Source organism: Chelon labrosus (genome assembly GCF_963514085.1).
Source record: "Chelon labrosus genome assembly, chromosome: 4".
NCBI classification, from domain to species: Eukaryota; Metazoa; Chordata; class Actinopteri; order Mugiliformes; family Mugilidae; genus Chelon; species Chelon labrosus.
This window is the reverse complement of record NC_140340.1, coordinates 4,828,485-4,847,854: the sequence shown is the minus strand read 5'-3', so window position 1 is coordinate 4,847,854 and position 19,370 is coordinate 4,828,485. Positions and strand designations below refer to the sequence as shown.

The 19,370-nt window shown below is 43.2% G+C and overlaps 1 protein-coding gene across 1 annotated transcript in view; it reads right to left on the bottom strand.

The window, feature by feature from the left end:
* Positions 1 to 19,370, bottom strand: part of cntn4 (contactin 4) — a 135,983-nt gene that overhangs the window by 67,849 nt on the left and 48,764 nt on the right. Inside the window, exons 3-4 of the mRNA XM_084543425.1 lie at positions 18,882 to 19,057; positions 900 to 995 (exon numbers count right to left, since the gene is read on the bottom strand). Coding sequence (XP_084399551.1) covers positions 900 to 995; positions 18,882 to 19,057 — 272 coding nt within the window. The remainder of the gene's footprint in view (positions 1 to 899; positions 996 to 18,881; positions 19,058 to 19,370) is intronic.

Below are 19,370 nucleotides of genomic sequence, written 5' to 3'. Positions count from 1 at the left end.
TCCTCAGCGTTCATTTTAAAGAATGAGTAAGTGAGTGATGGAAGCTCACACACCTTGCAGGGTCCTTATTTAAAAAAATTCTGTCATCAAATCCTTTCATAAAGTACACGACAGAGGCTGGACACGTCTTAACATTTCACAGTGACTGGCTTACCGAGTCCAACCCAAACTAATCCCGGCTCTAGTTTAGAGCAGATATAAGACTGGTATTGGTCCTCTCATCCAGCTCTCTCCAGCTCTGCCATACCTATACTATTCAAGCTCTGTTTGCCTTCACCTCCAGAACTAACAATGCGGGAAAATAGGACTGCACAATAGTTTAAATCAGCTGCCATGGAAATGAATCACTTCAGGATCTAATCAAAGCAAATTCATCTTCAGGTTCCTGACAGCAGCGTGGCCGTCACACTTCCCATTACCTTACCAATACTATTCACATGTATTCAAGGATTACTGGGAAACGATACAGCCTCAAAGGTGCCAGTGAAACAGCTGGATTTTAATGAGCACCAACCGATGCAAGCACCAAGAGCTTCAAACTGCAAAAATGTTTTTGAATCACCCCTTAGCTACAGCCAACCTTCTCCTAGTTAGTTAAGCTCAGCATAATGGCTGGAAGTAAAGGGAAATAGAATGATTAAGGAAAAAAAAGCTCAATTCAATATGGTAAAGTGATATTTTCTTGCAGCCCTGTGATGGACTGGCGTGTATGACGCCTCTTGCCAAATGACAGTTGGGATAGGCCCTCCAGAGGACAAGCGGTTACAGAAAATGGATGAATGAGTGATATTTTCTTGCTTTTATGGGAATTTTTTAAATCAAACACCAATAGCCCCTTAGTTGTTTTTACCCCCCTAGCGTGAAACAGACATCGTTACAAAGAGAACGTATTCTTTTACCTCCAGAATGCGGTGGAGGGCCGCACAGCAGTACCACTCCTTGACCTTCACGAACCGATACCGAGCTTCTTCTGTGAGTCTTGAAGTTTTCCAAGTCTGAAAAATAACATCAAAACAGCAGTAAGTAAAACGTCTCCGCGAGTCAGCGGCTGACATGTTTGATCACCAGATACATGAAAGGGCTGTCATGAACAAATGGCTGTTTTTCCTTCCCTCCCGCTCCTGTTCAAGGTGACTTTGCGTGGAGCCTAGAGCAGCGCTGCAGCGGGCGGGGGGAACACAACGGGGCAGCCCCGTGTACCATAGAGCTCACACAGATTAAAAACACCACACGCTCACGGAGCCCCAGCAACTTTCCCGCCTACATTTCTTGGCTCAACTGGAAGAAACTGGGGCTCTATGCTGACAAGTACAGTACTTGTGAACTCCAGCTCCTGATAGTGTGTCAGGCTACAATCGCTGCACCTCCCTCATATGAGTGTAAGCAAATCATAAAGAACATGAACCTGCGCAGCTCTGCTTTTATAAGGAACGGTGCAAAATTTGAACTTTCTGCAACTGAGTTTGGGCGGTAAACAGCCGCTGGCTTTGCCTCAGGCCAAGTCACCCCCTATGTGTGTCTGCGTTGTAGACATCCTGTAGATATCCAAGACTTGTAGTGACATGAAAATTAGTTGAATTGAGTGGCTCCGGTTATTTTCTTCAAATTTTAAATTTTTCAGCAAAAGGGACTTGAAGACAGAAATAAGTGGTTAATACAAGGATTTTTTGCTATGAAAAAGAACTGAGGCAGCACAGTGGTGTGGTGGTTAGCACTGATGCCTCACAGCAAGAAGGTTCTGGGTTCTAATCCATCATGGGCCGACTGGGTCCTTTCTGTGTGGAGTTTGCATGTTCTCCCTGTGTCTGCGTGGGTTCTCTCCTGGTACTCCAGCTTCCTCCCACCGTCCAAAGACATGCTGGTTAGGTTTATTGGTGATTCTAAATTGGCCGTAGGTGTGAGTGTGAATAGACTGAGATAGACTGGAGACCTGTCCAGGGTGTACCCCACCTCTCGTCCCAATGACCCCCGCGACCCTTCACAGGACAAGTGTTTACAGAAGATGAATGAATGAAAAAAAAAAACAGTTCTTGGCATTTTTGAGATTTATGTCTGCTCAAATCCACAGCCTGATTTTTGATATCTCATTTTTGACTCAAGCAAATAATTACAAAATAAAGTACAAAACTGCTTTTATTTTTTGTGTGTGTGTGTGTGTGTGTTTGTGCGTTGGATACATAAATAAGTGCAAAATGAAAAATATTTTCCAGTTCACAGCTGAATGTGAAAAGAGGAAAACTACTTTGGCATATTTGTAGTTTTTGATTTTTCATCTCGAATTCCAGCGTCTCTACACGAGTCTTTACAAGAACAAAAAATGCACATAAAACAGGTGGATGGACTCGCACTTCAGATACCAAACGCTTTGTGCTATACACGGCTGTCAGATCTACGCGGCGCATCCTCCCTTGTTTTTATATTATTCTTGTGCTTTAATTTGTTTTCCTGCAATCATTTAGTTGCATGTAACAGACAACATGCAGCATGAACCTGCTAGGTAATTACATACTTGAAGAGACACACTTCTGAGAAGTAGAAAATGAAATAAGACCTATTACTGTACCCTGTACACCATGCTGGTAATTGTATGTTGCAAATAATGGTCTAGCATGAAATAAATACATCATGAAAAAAAAAAGTGTTGAAATCAGCAGTCACACACACACACACACACACACACACACACATACACACACACTAATATGAGGCAAACAGCAATCCGGAGGCTCGGTGCTAAGAGAAGAGGGTTACCGTGGCAGGTCATGCATGGGGGATTTTAATAGCTCCGGGGGTAATCAGGTTACCTTTCATTCATCAGGCCCGCCTCCAGTGAGCATTACAAAGCTATTCCTGGCAAGGTTTAGACACCAGAAGTACTGTTAAACTAAACTAATTCTCCTTTGACAGTTGATGGAAACAATAGCAGGTCATAAGCATTCCCAAGTGACTTCTCTAATGGCGCATGGAGCTCGGTAAATGTAATTCACGTATCGCATAGAGGTGTCACGTCGGCACCGTGAACTTCTGTGTTTTTGATGTTGCTGCTGTTGACATAATGACGCACGGATATTTACTATCTCCTTCTTGCTTACATCGCATACACTGTATCTGCGTGTGGTTCTCCAGCTGCACTGCAAGGCGCTCCAGAGCGTCGTCACCACAGCCCCGGAGGATCATCGACTGCCCCGTCCCCTCTTTACGGGAACTGTACAACTCCTGCTGCCTGAGGAAGGCCCGGGCGATACTCAAGGACACAACCCACCCTGGACGCTCACTTTCTGAACCGCTACCGTCTGGCAGACGGCTCAGAACACTGAAGGCCAGTACCAACAGACTGAGGAACGGCTTCTGTGCAAGAGCCATAATCACACTGAACAACTCAAACAATAAATAGAAATAATAATGTGAACGTACAATAATTCACACAGTAATTCTCATGCGCAAACGTGTGCAATAATCACAACAATGTGCAACACAAACAAGTGCAATCATTTCATGTGACGCGCAATAACATTGACTTATTATTGTGTGTGTTTTATATTTTGCACATATTTTTTAGTTTTCTTTACCTTTTTATTTATTTTTATTCCAATACTTCTACTGAGGAGGAGCTTAGGCCACCTTAATTTCGTTGTTCAATAACAATAAAGACATCCTATTCTACATTGTTCTGTGTAGTGTCTTTTTTATAGGTGCACTGTCTCCTAATCTGTATTGTATTGTTTGTCTTTGCACCGTCTTCCTGCACCGTTTGCACTGCTTTTGAATCATCTGCATAAGCTTGCACACGCGCACTTTATGCTCAGTCCCTTGTGCTGTACTTGTGTCTTCATGTAGCTCCATGCTCCTGGAGGAACGGCCTCTCATGTCACTATGTACTGCACCTTTGACCTTTGATTACAAGCCACTGTTTAAATGTTTATTTTCTTATTAGGGCCGGGACTCGATTAAAAAAAATAATCGAATTAATTAGAGGCTTTGTAATTAATTAATCGAAATTAATCACATTTTAATCGCATATAAATATTTGACCTGAGAACAGTGAGAAGTAATTTTTTTCATATGGATATTTCCCATCCACGGGGCCAACCAAAGCGGTCTCATCAGCTTCTTCGTTCATGTTCACTGTGGTTTGTTGTTGTCTGAAGTAATGAACGCTAGTTGGTGCTCCAGTATAATCGGTCCGCCGATACTCATCCAGTGAGAAATGTTCCGCGGTGCAAAAATAAGTGTGATTAAAATGCGTAAAAAATGTTTAACGCGTTATTTTTGTGTAATTAATTAATCTTAATTAACGCGTTAAAGTCCCGGCCCTATTTCTTATACTTATTTGGAGATTAGTTCATGCATTCAACATGGCTGCTTTGACGCCAAAGCTCTTTCATAAGTATAAAACGAAACTATATTAAAGCCAGACAGTGAATGACTACATGAGAGCGGGTGGCACTGTGTTTCAAATTTATCCATACATATTCTCCAAATTGGATTAATTAACCTTAATTAACCTTGCCGTTTAATATACGCAGCATATTGTCCAGTGAGTGCGGGTGGCAGTGTTCACACCAGTGCCCCCTCGTGCAGACCTGCCTGTCGCAAAACTGCAACCAGTCAACTTTAAATTGAGATTAGTGATTAGTTCAGCTCCGAGTGATCTAAATGTAAAATTATTGGGCTCACTGATTTATGAAAGGGACTATAAGGTCAGTTAATATATGTCATACTGGCTGCAGTCAATTAAGAAGCAGCCTTTCATAACATAAATCTATTCTTAACCCATGAGTGCAGTTTAACTAACAGCTAATTGAGACTCTTAAGCCCTATTAGGATATAAGGAGAGAGCAAGTCCTCGTACGTTTTTATGGATTAACACCAGATTTGGCCCATTGGGGTCAACTGAACATATCTACCCTGGGGATGTCATAAATATGCAAAAATGCTTGTTGAAGCTATATGGACTCAGTAGAAGAAAACACATACACCGATCAGCCGCAACATTAAAACCACAGGAGAAGTGAATAACATTGACCATCTTGTGACAATTCAGTGTTCTGCTGGGAAACTTCTGGACCTGGCATTCATTGGTGTGGATGTTAAGTAGACATGTAGCACCCACCTAGACCAGACCAGGCACCCCCACCCCATAGCAATGATACTCCTTGATGGCAGCAGCCATCCCCAGCAGGATGCATACTTTAGGAATCAATAAAAAAAAAAAGAACATCACAAGGTGTTGACCTGGCCTCCAAATTCACTAGATCCCAAACTGATCAAGAATCTGTGGGATGATCCACAGAGCCCCCCCCCCCCAAACAACATTTTGTCACCAGACACCACAGGACACCCTCAGAAGGCCCATGTCCATTCTCTGATGAGAAGGTGGTCATAATGTTATGCCTGATCGGTGCATATTGTTTGTTTTAATGTGATTTCACTTTGAAGTCAACAGTAAAAAAAAAAAGAACTTTATTTAGGCGTATCTAACTGATGTCAGTGCAAGACAAGCAGGAGGGCGCACCATCTAGGAACAGTGTGTGAATATTCACAAGTCAAACTAACAGGGTAAATGCAACAGAACAGATGGTGCCAAGCTGCACTATGGGAAATGTATGATGTGTTGTTTCTCTTTCTTTTTTTTTTTTTTTTTTGAGTAGAACCAGGATGCTTTCTGCTGCATTCATTTTAATCAGCCTTTTTTTAAATACTGCATGTACATAGCCTGCCCTGTATAGTTGCACACCAGTTGGATGTCATTATGGGATGTGTTTCAACTGATACAGAGTTAAAAAAAATAAAAATATATATAGCCCTGCACTAAAGTGGATAATCCTACAACCAGTCAGAGCCAATTTGTTGTAAACTAATTAAACTGTTGTCTAATAGTCCACAGCAATTAGATGAGATGTACGACTGCGTCACTGTTGCTTTTCTGTCCTGGCAGATGTTTGCAGGAGCTTCATCGGTTCCCAGCAGATCACTACAAATTAAAGTTTTATTCTACGTGTTGCAAGATCTCCACCTTTATCAAAGCGGTGCTGCAAATAAACAGGATATCCTTGTTTTTCCAAAGACATGCTGGTTAGGTTCATTGGTGATTCTAAATTGGCCGTAGGTGTGAGTGTGAATGGTCGTCTGTCTCTCTGTGTTAGCCCTGTGATAGACTGGGAGACCTGTCCAGGGTGTACCCCATTGACAGCTGGGATAGGCTCCAGGCCCCACTCGCAACCCTCCAGAGGACAAGCGGTTGCAGAAGATGAATGAATGAATGAATGCATGCATGTGTGTGCAGCTTCATAATAAACAAATCCTCAAAAAGTGGATCTGGATCTTAAAGAATTCCCACTTAACAACACTTTTGAAGTCACGATGGACAGGACAGTTGAGGGACAATTATATGGGTCCTACACTGCCCAAAATGCAAATCAACAGTTGCAACAGACAGTATTTATAACATTATGTTATTGTTCAAATTTACTGAGGTGTTGATTCAAACTCATATCGGAGGACGTAGTTTTCCGCTGCTGTTGAAATGTAAAGCTGTGCACGCTTCATTTTTGTGTACCCCATCCACCAAATATGAAAAACGAATGAATTTGTGACATTATAAACATTACCTCCTGAAATTACCATAAATCAACACCTCCCTGAAGAGGACAAGCAGCGCTGTGACACACACACACACACACATTACACCCCATCCTCTGGAAGACAGAGAGCATCCTTAAGGAGTAACAGGTTGTGATGAATCTAATAGTCACGGCTGGACGGGCTTGTTGAAGTATGATAAGTTGGGCTGGCATTTGGAGAGCTCATATGTCTGGGATGTGATCATCAGCCTAATCTGGATCATTGTTTGTAATGCCAGCCCAGGTTTGCAGTAATTGATGCTAATGGTTCTAGATGGGACGTCACGTTTACTTATTCTGAGGCTATTAATCATTGTTAGTCTCTTTCCCTTTTCGAAGATCGCACCGAGGCGCGCGTGTAAACTCGATTTTTATTTTTCTCATGAAGATTTGTCGAGTTGGAAAATTTAATAATATGTTATTTATCTATATATTATTAGATGTCCCTTACACAGAGACAAGCAAACTCTTCGCTTTCATGATTTCTTTTGAACCCCCCCATCCCCGCCCCATCACCACAGCCCTGCATTTTGTAAAGTATGCTTTTTTTTGTTGCTCTCCTCAAGCCTCTCTCACAACAATGCTTCTTTTACTCTTTTTTTTTTGGCTGCAGAGAGTGGATGGTTAGTAGTGGTGGTGGGGTGCAGGCGGTCGGGAGGGCGGGCTGGGGGGGGGGCTGGATTTTGGCACAGGCTTTCAGCACAAGCGAGGCCACGTCTGTCGCTGTGGACGGGGGACAATCAGCGGCTTCAGTGTAGTAGACACCACCACTTCATAAATCGCGACGGCTTTGATCTCAGCCAAAAATAATCCCCCAAAAAAGACTTTTTTGGGGAGGTGGGGCAGCAAATTCAGTACCTTAGATGTCTCTTGCTTTTGTTGACTTTGTTCTATATAGGCTCGTCTTTTTGGGGAAAGCTTGGTTGCTTTTATCTAACCTTCTATCGTGTCTTTAGATGAAAGTCAGCGGCGGGGCTACTCCAAAAAAAAATAAAAAATGAACAAAAAGCTTCTGTCGCCATTTTTTTTTTTTTTTTTGAGTGGACGGTAATAATAAACAGTAATTTATCACAAATCAAGCGGTTTGATTAAAAAGAAATAAAAGTCTGTCCTCCTATTTGTCGCTCTTTGCCGCAGCACCACGAGTGAACGTGCAGCCGACGCAGTTCATTTAACTAAGCGAGAGCGGAGCAGATATTTCGGCGACAAGCTTTCATCAGCCATCTCTGATGAGCAACACCAGCCAGAGATAAAGCCCGCTGACAACAGGGAAGTCCATTAGCCTTGCTACAACATTAATCACCTTTGAGTGACAGTTAAGAAATAACCAGGCAACGGTCTCTTACAAAAAAAAAAAGAAGCCGTAAAAATAAATCGCCTAATTTAAACACCGAGGCCAGATTGAATCCTGCACACATCACAAACCTCCAGGAAAGCATCTTAAATTCGGATCTCCAAACATATTTGCTCTTGTCTTTCCTTTTTAACGCCTTGGTCACCACCCTGCCAGTGCTGGGCGACAGCTTTTCACGGCCCGGGGAAAATCATTCGGAGTGACAGTGATTTGCTTTGTAAAAAATGACTGTAGACAAGCGAGTTTGTCATCCCGTCCGCAGACCGCACGCGCTTTTGCTCAATTATTCCGGGCGTGGGGACGACGTGTTGTTTTCTACCAGTAAGGAGTTGAGGACAAACAAGTTCATAAATCAAATAAGCGGATTTACATGCGAGGGTGAAATCTTCAGTCAGGCGTAGGGTGTTAAATTATTTAGAGCCCTTTAAGGTTAAGGTAATAAACAGCCGTCAGCGCACTAAAGCAAAGCAATAATGGTTTATGTGGCTAATCTCGGAAATGAGGCGGTTTTCACAAATTTATGTCGCGCATTTATTTTCCCCCAACTTTAATACGTTGGACAGGAGAAACCGACCTCCCTGCAACTTGAATGACGTGGTGCAGAGCAAGTGCATTATGACAGCAGATTTCTGCAGCAGCGCTTTGCAGCACTGACGGCTGATACGGAAGAAGTGTAAACCTTTGTGCATCTGTGTAGATTTAGGTTGTTTTTGGTTCGTCTGTGAAAGCGTTTAATTTCAAATACTGTTAATTCTGGTATGGTAAAAAATTGCAATCAAACATACAGCATAGTGGGTAGTGTTTTTGCAGCATAGCAAAAACTATACAGGCATTCCCTCTGAAATGTGGTGGAATTAAAGTTTCAGTTCCATAAAGCCATCTCAAAAAAACCTTTGCTTTCTCCTGCCGCTCTTTAGTAACTGAAGCTTGTAATATTCCTGAAAGGAGAATCACACAACCTGGATCTTGTTTCTGGCATAAAATACAATCGTTTACTCACCCATATAACTTTGGTGTCATTTGTAGTCGTTCGGACGATATTTAGATCTGCGTATATCCATATATGGGAGTGACTGGGGCACTGAAACGCAGCCTCTAAATAACGCATTATCTACCGCGAAACTCGTTCATTTCACCAGTATTTTGTTATGATACGCTAGTGCAATTCCCCGTTGAGTCTGGAATTACCTGTTGTCATCGTCCGGGGTCTGTAGATTGACCTACTAACTTCTGACCTGGATGATGTCATCTCTGAGCGTCGCGCGCACCCGTGACGGTTGACTTGTTTACCTGTAATTTGCTACTGCCATTTTTTTGCAACGTGGCTAAATATTTTTCCGATTCTGAGGTTGTTGAAATGAACAAGTTTCGCGGCAGATAATGCGTTATTTAGAGGCTGCGTTTCGGTGCCCCAGTCACTCCCACTATATGGATATACGCTCTGCTCCACTGTAGCTAAATATCTTCCAAACAACTCCAAATGACACCAAAGTTATATGGATGAGTAAACGATCATATTTTATGCCAGACATAAGGTCCAGGTTGTAAAAAACGGTAATTCCCTTTAAGCCCATCTTGGGTTTAGTGGGTCTAATGGTTCTCAAACTGCGGGGCCGACCCCACACCGGGGTAAAGAGGCCTCGAATAGGGGCGGCGGCTGGGGCAAAAGAATGAAGCTGAATAAATCTGCTTCCTGAGGGAAGAATAAGCCAATGAGAGAGCTTTCAGGCTTCCGTGGCTCCCAGTGATTTTGGATGCAGACAGAAACATGACATATCAAGGACAGTGGACTGATTTCTGACAGGTAAGAGAGGGAAAAACAGACGATGCATATCAAGCAAAAACATCCGTCACATCCGAAGCCAAGTGAAGTCTATCTTACTGTCAGGCTCAGTGTCAGAATCACAGAAAAATACTGTGTTTTTTTGTTTTTCTGTCTAAAAACTGTCATTTCGGTGAAATAACATTTAACCATGGTTATTAGTTTAGTTAAGAGAACTGGATTTAACAAGGAAAGTGTGCATGACATAAAAACCAAAAGACCAAAAATTACTTCTACAGAGCCCTCTCTCTCTCTCTATCTGTGAGTTCTCCTATTAAAGTTTGGAGTCCTTCACAGTCACACACCTGTGCTCCCTCCGCACAAACAGTCCTTGATGAAACCCTCTGCAGAACAGTGCAGGTGAACAGGGGGAACACAAGCTCCAGGGGTCTCGGCACTCCATCGACGGCGGCTGGCTGTGCAAACCGAGCGGAGACAGCAGCGGCACCGACCCTTTGTTACACTTCCTTGGCTGTAGACTCGCACAAGTGTGTTTTGACAATTGGCCTTTAAATGCAGCGGGAGCCGCGGTGTCTACGCTGAGTGTGCACCAGAACCGTGTTTGGGCTGTCCAAGACGCTTTTCTCAACTCTGAGCTCCTGACTGAGCTGAGGTGCAAGCACCCTGGAGGCACACAGTAGAAAACGGAACCAAAGTCTGGCAGCGGTTTTGTTTTTGTTTTTTTTTGCTCTCCACTAGAATCACAATACACTGTGGTGTCGGCACTGACGACCGAGAACACTGGATGGAAGGTTAGTTTGGATGTGGTCCTGCATACAGCATACGTCCACACTTATTATGAATGAAATAATTCCAGGTACTGATATACAAGATAGTCTCCTGTCAGTGGTTTTAATGTTGTGGCTGATCTGTCTATAGCTCCTTTTACTTTCATTTCACTTAAAGGGGAATTAATGTTTTTTACAACCTGGACCTTATTTCTGGCATAGAATATGATTGTTTACTCACCCATATAACTTTGGTGTCATTTGTAGTCCTTAGGGAGATATTTAGATCCGCGTATATCCATATAGTGGGCGTAACTGGGGCACCGAAACGCAGTCTCTAAATAACACATTATCTGCCGCAAAACTCGTTCATTTCACCAATATTTTGTTATGATACACTAGTGCTATTCCCCGTTGAGTCCAGAGTTACCTGTTCATCATCTGCGGTCTGTAGATTGACCTACAGACCCCGAATGATGTCTTGTGACCTGGATGATGTCATCTCTGAGCGCCACGCACACCCGCAACGGTCGGCTTGTTTACCTGTAATTTGCTACTGCTATGGTTCGTCCACAACCTCAGAATTGGAAAAATATTCAGTCATGTTGCAAAAAACTAGCAGTAGCAAATTACAGGCAAACACGCCGACCGTCGTGGGTGCGCGTGGCGCTCAGAGATGACATCATCCAGGTCAGAGGTTAGTAGGTCAATCTACAAACCCCAGATAATGATAACAGGTAACTCTGGAATCAACGGGGAATAGCACTAGCGTATCATAACAAAATATTGGTGAAATGAACGAGTTTGGCGGCAGATAATGCGTTATTTAGAGGCTGCGTTTCGGTGCCCCAGTCACTCCCACTGTATGGATATATGCGGCGCTCCGCTGGATCTAAATATCTTCCGAAGGACTCCAAATAACCCCAAAGTTATATGGGTGAGTAAACGATTTACCAGTAATACCAGCAGTTGACAGTTTTGTCTTTCACTCTTTTTTTTTTTTTGGCCAAATTCTGACATTACATTCTCAGTCTGTTAAGGACTGCTTATAACTGGCAAACTGATCTGGATGCGTAAACTGGCGTGCTTTAAAGTGATGTAAACTAGCAAACAAATGCCTAAAAGACAGTGATCATCCTGCAGTCCGCTAATACTTTGTATTTCTTTCCCTTCGCCATCAAACACACTTCCCACCATGCTGGGCGGTCGAAGAGGTGAGCGGTTACTCCTGAGTTTGTTTGCAGCTGGTTCTCAGGAGTGATATCTTGATAATGCAGTGCAGATTAAAAAGTAAAAGCCAGAGTATACCCATTAGCTATTTACGCCCCATTAACCAAGTCAATATGCTCCACATTATCACAACAGCTGAGAGGAGTCCAAAGGATGTATTTGCATTTAAATGAGGTGTTCATGTTTCCCCCCCTGAAGGATTTAAAGCCTGCTCCGGTGACATCGGGAATTTTCACCCCCAATGCTTAGCAAAAAAATAAGAGCTCGCCTGACGCTGATGAGACACTGTATAAGTAACCGAATACACACGCCCACGCAAGACAGGATATGTTTCAAGGCGAGCTCGGTTTTCAACACATTTTTCTTTTCTCGAGACCTTTATGACACCCCCGGCCGTGGAAAACTTCGGCGCCGAACGAACATTCAAAGCGCAGCCCATGCAAGAGGCCCACGCTGTTACATCCAATATCGAGCTACAGCAACCTGTTCATCGGTGTGAATTATGGGCGTACGTCTTTTACATAATCACTGATACAGAATCAATAGACATACTAATCAAGGGCAGGGAGTATTGAGTGGGATCATCCACTGCCCATCAGTTATCCTTGCCTCGGGAGGTAGACAGCCACAACCCTCGACAAGGAGCACCGTCATCCATCAAAAGTTTGTGACGTGGAAGTTTTTGGAGTCCCGCCAACGGCAAAGGAATAACCTTGAAGGCGCGGCGGAGCGTGAAGACGGACAAATGTTGAGGTTTGGTTTGCAGGAGAGTGAAGAAGAGTTTCGGTGCACAGCGTCTCATTCTACAGAATACAGAATTTGTTTGCACAAACACGAAGTTCTATAAAACGGCATCAAAAAAGACAATACAAATTGAGTGTTGTATGATAATTATGGTGGAAACTTATATTTTAAGGTCTGAAGGGACGGTTTCAACAACACCAATAATGCATTTAAGAAAGATTACTCGTCTGGAACAAAAATAAGACGCCACAGATACCTATTTAATTAGAGAGAAGGCAGAAATCCCTCACACCCGGAGCCAAATGACTGAATCAGAAGGCAGAGCGGTGACGCTCTCCTGAAAACAGGAGCTCCCGCTGCTGCTGACTCACCGTCAGGATTTCATAATCAATTTTAAGAACCATTCCCAAATTAAATATCATGCGACCTTCAAGCTGAGTCAAAACAATTAATCACGGCGGTAATTTATGTGATTTTCGCGAGGAGCTTATTGCGGTTTGACATTATTAAGTTTCTGCACAGGAACACACACACACACACACACACCCACACACACACACACACACACACAGACACAACAACTCAGTCACAGGTAAATTGGTCAAATCAGCTGGTTTGTGCTTGAAAAATAGTCCACAACTTTAAAATGCTACGTGCTCAGTGGTCAGAACATTTCAAACTGGTTGACCTCTGCGTGCACGAAAAAAATAAAAAATAAAATAAAAACTGAAGATATTTTATTTCAATTTAAGGCGTTCCATCAACTAATGACCTCAGAGATCAGCTGGTCAGTATTTGCAACTCTGCAACTCTGAGCACAGTTGTCTGTTTTACTGTAATTTGCTGGCAAATAAAATTCTCTTTGTGTTTATATATTAGTTTGGTGTGGTCTTCTGACGTGTGCAGCACAAAGCAACAGGAGGTTGCTGCTAAAAAAAGGACGTGTATTATACGAATCGAGGGAGCACTTGTTATTGTGGAGTGCCGATGAAAGCAAGGGCAGTTGGTTTGACATGAAGCATTTATATTTAATATCTTATATATAGCTTATAACTCCATATCTTATATATCTCACTGTATACTGTACACAGTATCTATATATCTATATCACCACATATCTCATATCATATCCATATTATCGCATTTATATACTTATCTATATTTGGATATCATATATTTTATATCTATATACAGTTTTTATAATTTTATATATAATTTGTATATTGTTATTTTTTATATATATACTTTGTAAATGGTTTATATACACTTTGTATATTGTTTATATATATTTATATATCCTCCTGACTACCAGGAAAAAATATATTTTTAAATTCCCCAATCTTTGTAAGGTAATTAGAATACTGAAAACATTTTTTTGGAATAAAAAAACTTTATATTTTTAAGACATCATATAACTGATGGACAATATTTTCCTTAATGAGAAAGAGAAAGGTACCAAAGCCCCACCCCTTCACATTTGGTATCATTGAAAAGCCCTACATGTCCTCTGTAGATAGCAGTAAGCAGTGGGTGGGAGATATTCAGGTTTACAAACGTTCTCCACAGAGGACAAATTTGAACCACTGGTAGTCAGGAGGGTACACTGTTTATACATTCATCTATCTATCTATCTATCTATCTATCTATATCATTGAATGCCACTGGTTATGCACATTGCAAATTTAAAATACGGTTTGCTCACGTCACTGAACCGTCGTCCACCATCTCAAGAAAACCACAAGGTGTGACCTAGAACAACCAGATAAGTCATAAAAGTTTTTTGGGGTGCCCCTATAGCTCACGTGGTTGAGCGGGTTCTCCACAGACTGAGCCTTCAGGCCTCACCGCCTGTGTCCTTGTCTGCACACTGTCCCCACTGTCCCACCACTGGCCTCCTGTCTCTTCTTACTGAACAATCCACTAAAAGGCACAAAGGCCCAAAAGACAAAGTAAACTAGTAGTGAAATAAATTCAATATGCATTCATTAGGCTTTAGGTTTGTTTTTTAATAGAAAATTAAGGACTTACTACAAGTACGTCTTTACATATTTGGTGGATATTACATGGAGTGAAATAATTGTGCCACATTAGCATTAAGTGACTGTTAAGCCCAATATTTAAACTTAAACAAGTTGCAAACGTCTTCCATCTGGAATTTGTTCCCGGTAATGGAGACACACAGTGGGGACCATTAGAGCTTTACCTCCAGAGACCAGCAGCCTTCGTAACGCTGTCACTGTTCACCATGCGGACAGTGAAGCTGTCTGAATGTGAGTCACGTTGAGTGCAGAAGGCTTTTAATTCAATAGCTTCAACAGTTTTTAATAGCATGGCGGAGAGACAACTCGATATGACAGAAAATGCCAAAATGTCACAGCTATTTCAAAGTCAGTTAATATTTGCTGATTTTTTACATGTGGTACAAATCTCCCACAGTCCTGCAGACAAACTGTGGCGTGACCCCTTAAAGCTAAACGGCAAAACCTTAGCTCACGACCAGTGCCTTGCCTGCAGAGTGACTTGATCTGATTCCTGATGCTACCTGCCAGTCGTGTAATCAAGAGCATCAGGTTGAAGGGGTCCATTTTTAAGACTGATTCATACTGGAGGGTGGAGGGATGAATAGCTGGCAGCGTCACCTCCTCCTCCATCACTGCGCTGCGACACAGAAAAGGCTTTTAAAAACAAGTTTTCTGCGTCTCTGCTCGTCTGTGCGGAGTTAAGACTTCTGACCTCCTGTTCCCAGCGCGTCGCACGGTTTGAAAGTACACGCGTGGCAGCATGTAATTAGGGTTGCTTTACTTGAGAGCTGAAAAGTAAAGCTTTTGGCCAATGTGGAGAAGCCAGCTGTTACACCCCACTTTGGTAAACGACATAATTTGGTACTATACTACGTGTGCTGTATGCATGTACATGTTCTGTACGCCCATCGCTAGACACAGGTGTTGGATGTGGAGTCCTCGGTCGGTATCCCCCGCTCAGTGCAGAGAAACGAGGAACTGCAGAGGACGCAGGGTTTGCAGCATCAGATTGAATCCTGGGTCACACTACAAATCTGTTCAAATCTCCCGTGCCTCTGCCAGCTCAGAGAAAATATTTGCCGTGTGGTCAGGTGGCTATTCATCGAAGGTGACAGGGGGACAATGTATTACGGAGATCGCACACACTACCCAGCCTCTATTACAGTTCGCTATAGATCTATTTCCAAAAGTGTTCAAACTACCGCAGCAGCAGGAAGCTGGTCCTGACCTTCCTGGGCCCAGACTTCTGCTAAGGAGGCCCCCTACCTGAGCCATGAGCCATGTAAATCGTTTCCCATTGTCATATTGTCAGGACCGGTTCCCCGCCTGGGCTGCTGCCGGGAAGCCCGAGTTTCATTTTGCACACATGCCTCACCTATATAGGACGGATATATGGATCAGGCATAACATTATGACCGCCTTTCTAATATATTTTGTAGGTCTTCCTTGTGAGACACAAAACAGTTGTGACTCATCAGAGAATGGACATGGGCCTTCTGAGGGTGTCCTGTGGTGTCTTGCAACAGGATGTTGTCAGTGGTGGAGGGGCCTTTGCGGGGAGGGGCCTCTGTGGATCATCCCACAGATACTTGATCAGTGTGGGATCTAGTGAATCTGGAGGCCAGGTCAACACCTTGTGCTGTTCTTCATGTTTTTTGAGTCGTTCCTAAAGCGTTTTGCTGCCATCAGTGTCAGTGTGCCTGGTCTGGTCTGGGTGGGTGCTACATGTCTAAGTAACATCCACACCAATGAATGCCAGGTCCAAAAAAAGTCAACGTTATTTACCTCTCCTGGTCATAATGTTGTGGCTGATCAGTGTATACATTCTCAGACGCTCACTCACCTCTACCCATCCTGTTTCAACAGTGACTAAATCAATTCCAGGAAGTGCTGCATATCCTCTCATGACGGTGTAAAATTAAATATCTGACAACGTTTAAATCTCTTGACTTTTGACCTTTCAGGTGGAGCAGATGAGCATTTTCATAGTTCCAAATGATTACTCCCATTCTGGATCTGACAGCCGCAATTACCACTGGTCTTATTAGACCTGTGAGCCGGCCCAAACTCTGCCTCGTGTCAGAATCACAGTCAAATTATGCGTAAAACTAATTACCAGCAAAAGGTCATGATCTTTACCGGAGAGAAAGAAGACTGGTGCTGAAACACCACTTATAGCTGAAGTGTGCATAGTGTGTGTGTGTGTATTTGACAGGGAGTCTGAATATACGTCTGCCTGCCTCTCTGCAGGAGGAACCGACTCGAGTTCTTTGGTTCCTGTGAATTTCTATAAAGAATTACACGGCACTCTCCAATAACACCAGTTGGCCTTTGAATTATTTCCTTGAGCCGTCACCATTCGATCATTCTGTGGAGTTAATTAAGCTATGCGAAGAGTAATAAAGAAGACAGAGGACACTCAGTCATACATGCACGCCCCGACTCCGTGACAACAACCGAAAGCTGTAAGGTCAGAGCCCAGCGATTGATGGAACTGTCATCCTATCAGAGTGGAAATCCAGCCGCAGAATCAAACTGTGGATCGACTCCCTACTGGGCACCAAACAAATGGCCTGAGACACGCCGGTGGCCTTGTCCTCAAACTCTAAACCTCAGAATCTAATCCGAGCAAGCGATCACTCACTTGTTGTAAATGTCATCATTTACTCCCGTCCAATAACTGGAACATACGGCGGGCGTTTATTGACTCGCCCCTGCTTTAAGGAATATGAAGCCCACAGGCTGTCAGTTAGACCCATCAAGATCTATCAAACAATCCATCATCGCGGTCGGTCAGAAATCTGTATGAACGAGTCATTAAAATTGCATCGATCTGCAAAACTGGATGCTGAGTTTGCATTTTATGATGTTTGGTGTGTGTGTGTTCTTTGGTCTTTGAAGTGGTGAAGTTAAACTTATCAAACTAAAGCGTTAAAGCTGAAGTATCACTAAATACCCTAACTAAACTAAAACCAACAACTATTAATTAATTAATTAATAATATTAATACTATACACCGATCAGCCACAACATTATGACCACTGACATAAATGACATCGACCATCTTGTGACAGTTCAATGTTCTGCTGGGAAACTTCTGAACCTGGCGTTCATTCATTGGTGTGGATGTTACTTAGACATGTAACACCCACCTAGACCAGACCAGACACCCCCACCCCATAGCAATGACACTCCTTGATGGCAGCAGCCATCCCCAGCAGGATGCAGCCTGAACACAGTAAAGCATGAAGAACAGCACAAGGTGTTGACCTGGCCTCCAAATTCACTAGATCCCAAACTGATCAAGTATCTGTGGGATGATCCACAGAGGCTCCTCCCCTCAAAGCCCGCCCCACTAACACCAGACACCACAGGACACCCTCAGACAGCCCATGTCCATTCTCTGATGAGTCACCACAATATAAGGAAGGTGGTCATAATGTTATACAATGAACAACAATACTGCTACTCCAGTGGAGTGTTTTGTTGTTCTGGAGAGGAGGTTCCTAGGAAGTGGTTGTGAGTGTTGCACAAAACAAGGCACATATTGGATCATAAAGCGTTCTGTAGTGTTCTTATGTACAATGCAGAGGTGTTTGATAACACCTCACAAAGCACCGTAAGCTCACTATGCATACCACAACACAAGTGAACCATGTGAAGATGACGCTCTTAAAGACGCAAGTAAAAGGAAAAATGCAAAATGGTCTTGTTTTATACAGTGCCTTTCTACCTGTTGGTACTGAAAGCGCTTTCTACCCATTCATTCAGAGACGCACATTCACTCCTGGCTGAGTGTCTCCTCTGAGGACACTCTGGCATGTGGACCGTGTACTAGAGACGGAGCTGCTAGACCTGCTGAGCCAGTGCCGCCCACGGACAAGAAATAATTTACTTCTTGGCAAGAGACAGAGACAAGTCAAGAGACAACACCGTGTCCACACAACTCTGAAGAGCATGTGTGTTTCGAGTCGTTGAACGTAAGCAGAGATACTGTGTTTTTGCAAGACACAGGGATGAGCACGGACCGTTTCAGATACAGCATGAGCTGCAGACAGCATCACCAGTGGCAGTTCTTTTAATTAGCATACCTTCCTTTAGGTTCCCCGTCTTTCTTTCTAGGCCGATGTTTGATCTGCAGCAGTGACTAGTGTAAACTCCAGTCACCACACACAGGGAGCTAATAGCTCCCCAGAGATCTTTTTTTTTTTCTTTCCCCATGTTGATCGTGTCATCTGGCACAATGTTGTTTGTGACTGTCTTTTTTTGTTGTTTTTCCCCCGCTGTCTTTCTTTATTTCAGCAGAAGCTCAAAAGCCACAAAAGTTTGCCCACAGAAAGAGAGAAAAAATAAACTCACATGCAAAGGTTAGACTGGCCTCTCGGCTGACGATGGTCCCGAAGGAGTTGGAGGCGAGGCACTGATACGTTCCAGCATCTTGGTCTTTGTTCAGATGGCTGATTCTGAGGTTGCCTCCGGAAAGACTGTAGTGCGATCCGGATTTGGGACTGATTTCCGTGCTGTTCAGTTTCCACCTGAACCAAATAAACGAATACACAAATGATTAACATGTAAATGAACAAATTAAACAATACTGAAGACTGAGGCGCTGGAAGTGATCCAGAGAACAAGAGGGAGACGAACATGACTTGGACATTTGATTGTTTTTCGACATGATGCGAGGTGGAGAAGGCCCAGACATCATGCCCTCCAGCTTAGTGTTAATCTAAGCAGCAGTGAGCCACTGTAGTGCCAAGGACTTGACTCCCTGAGAATAGATAGCGTTGCGGGCCATCCATCTTGCCAGACCCCAGTCAAAGCGCATAAAAATCCTGCTTAATCATTACG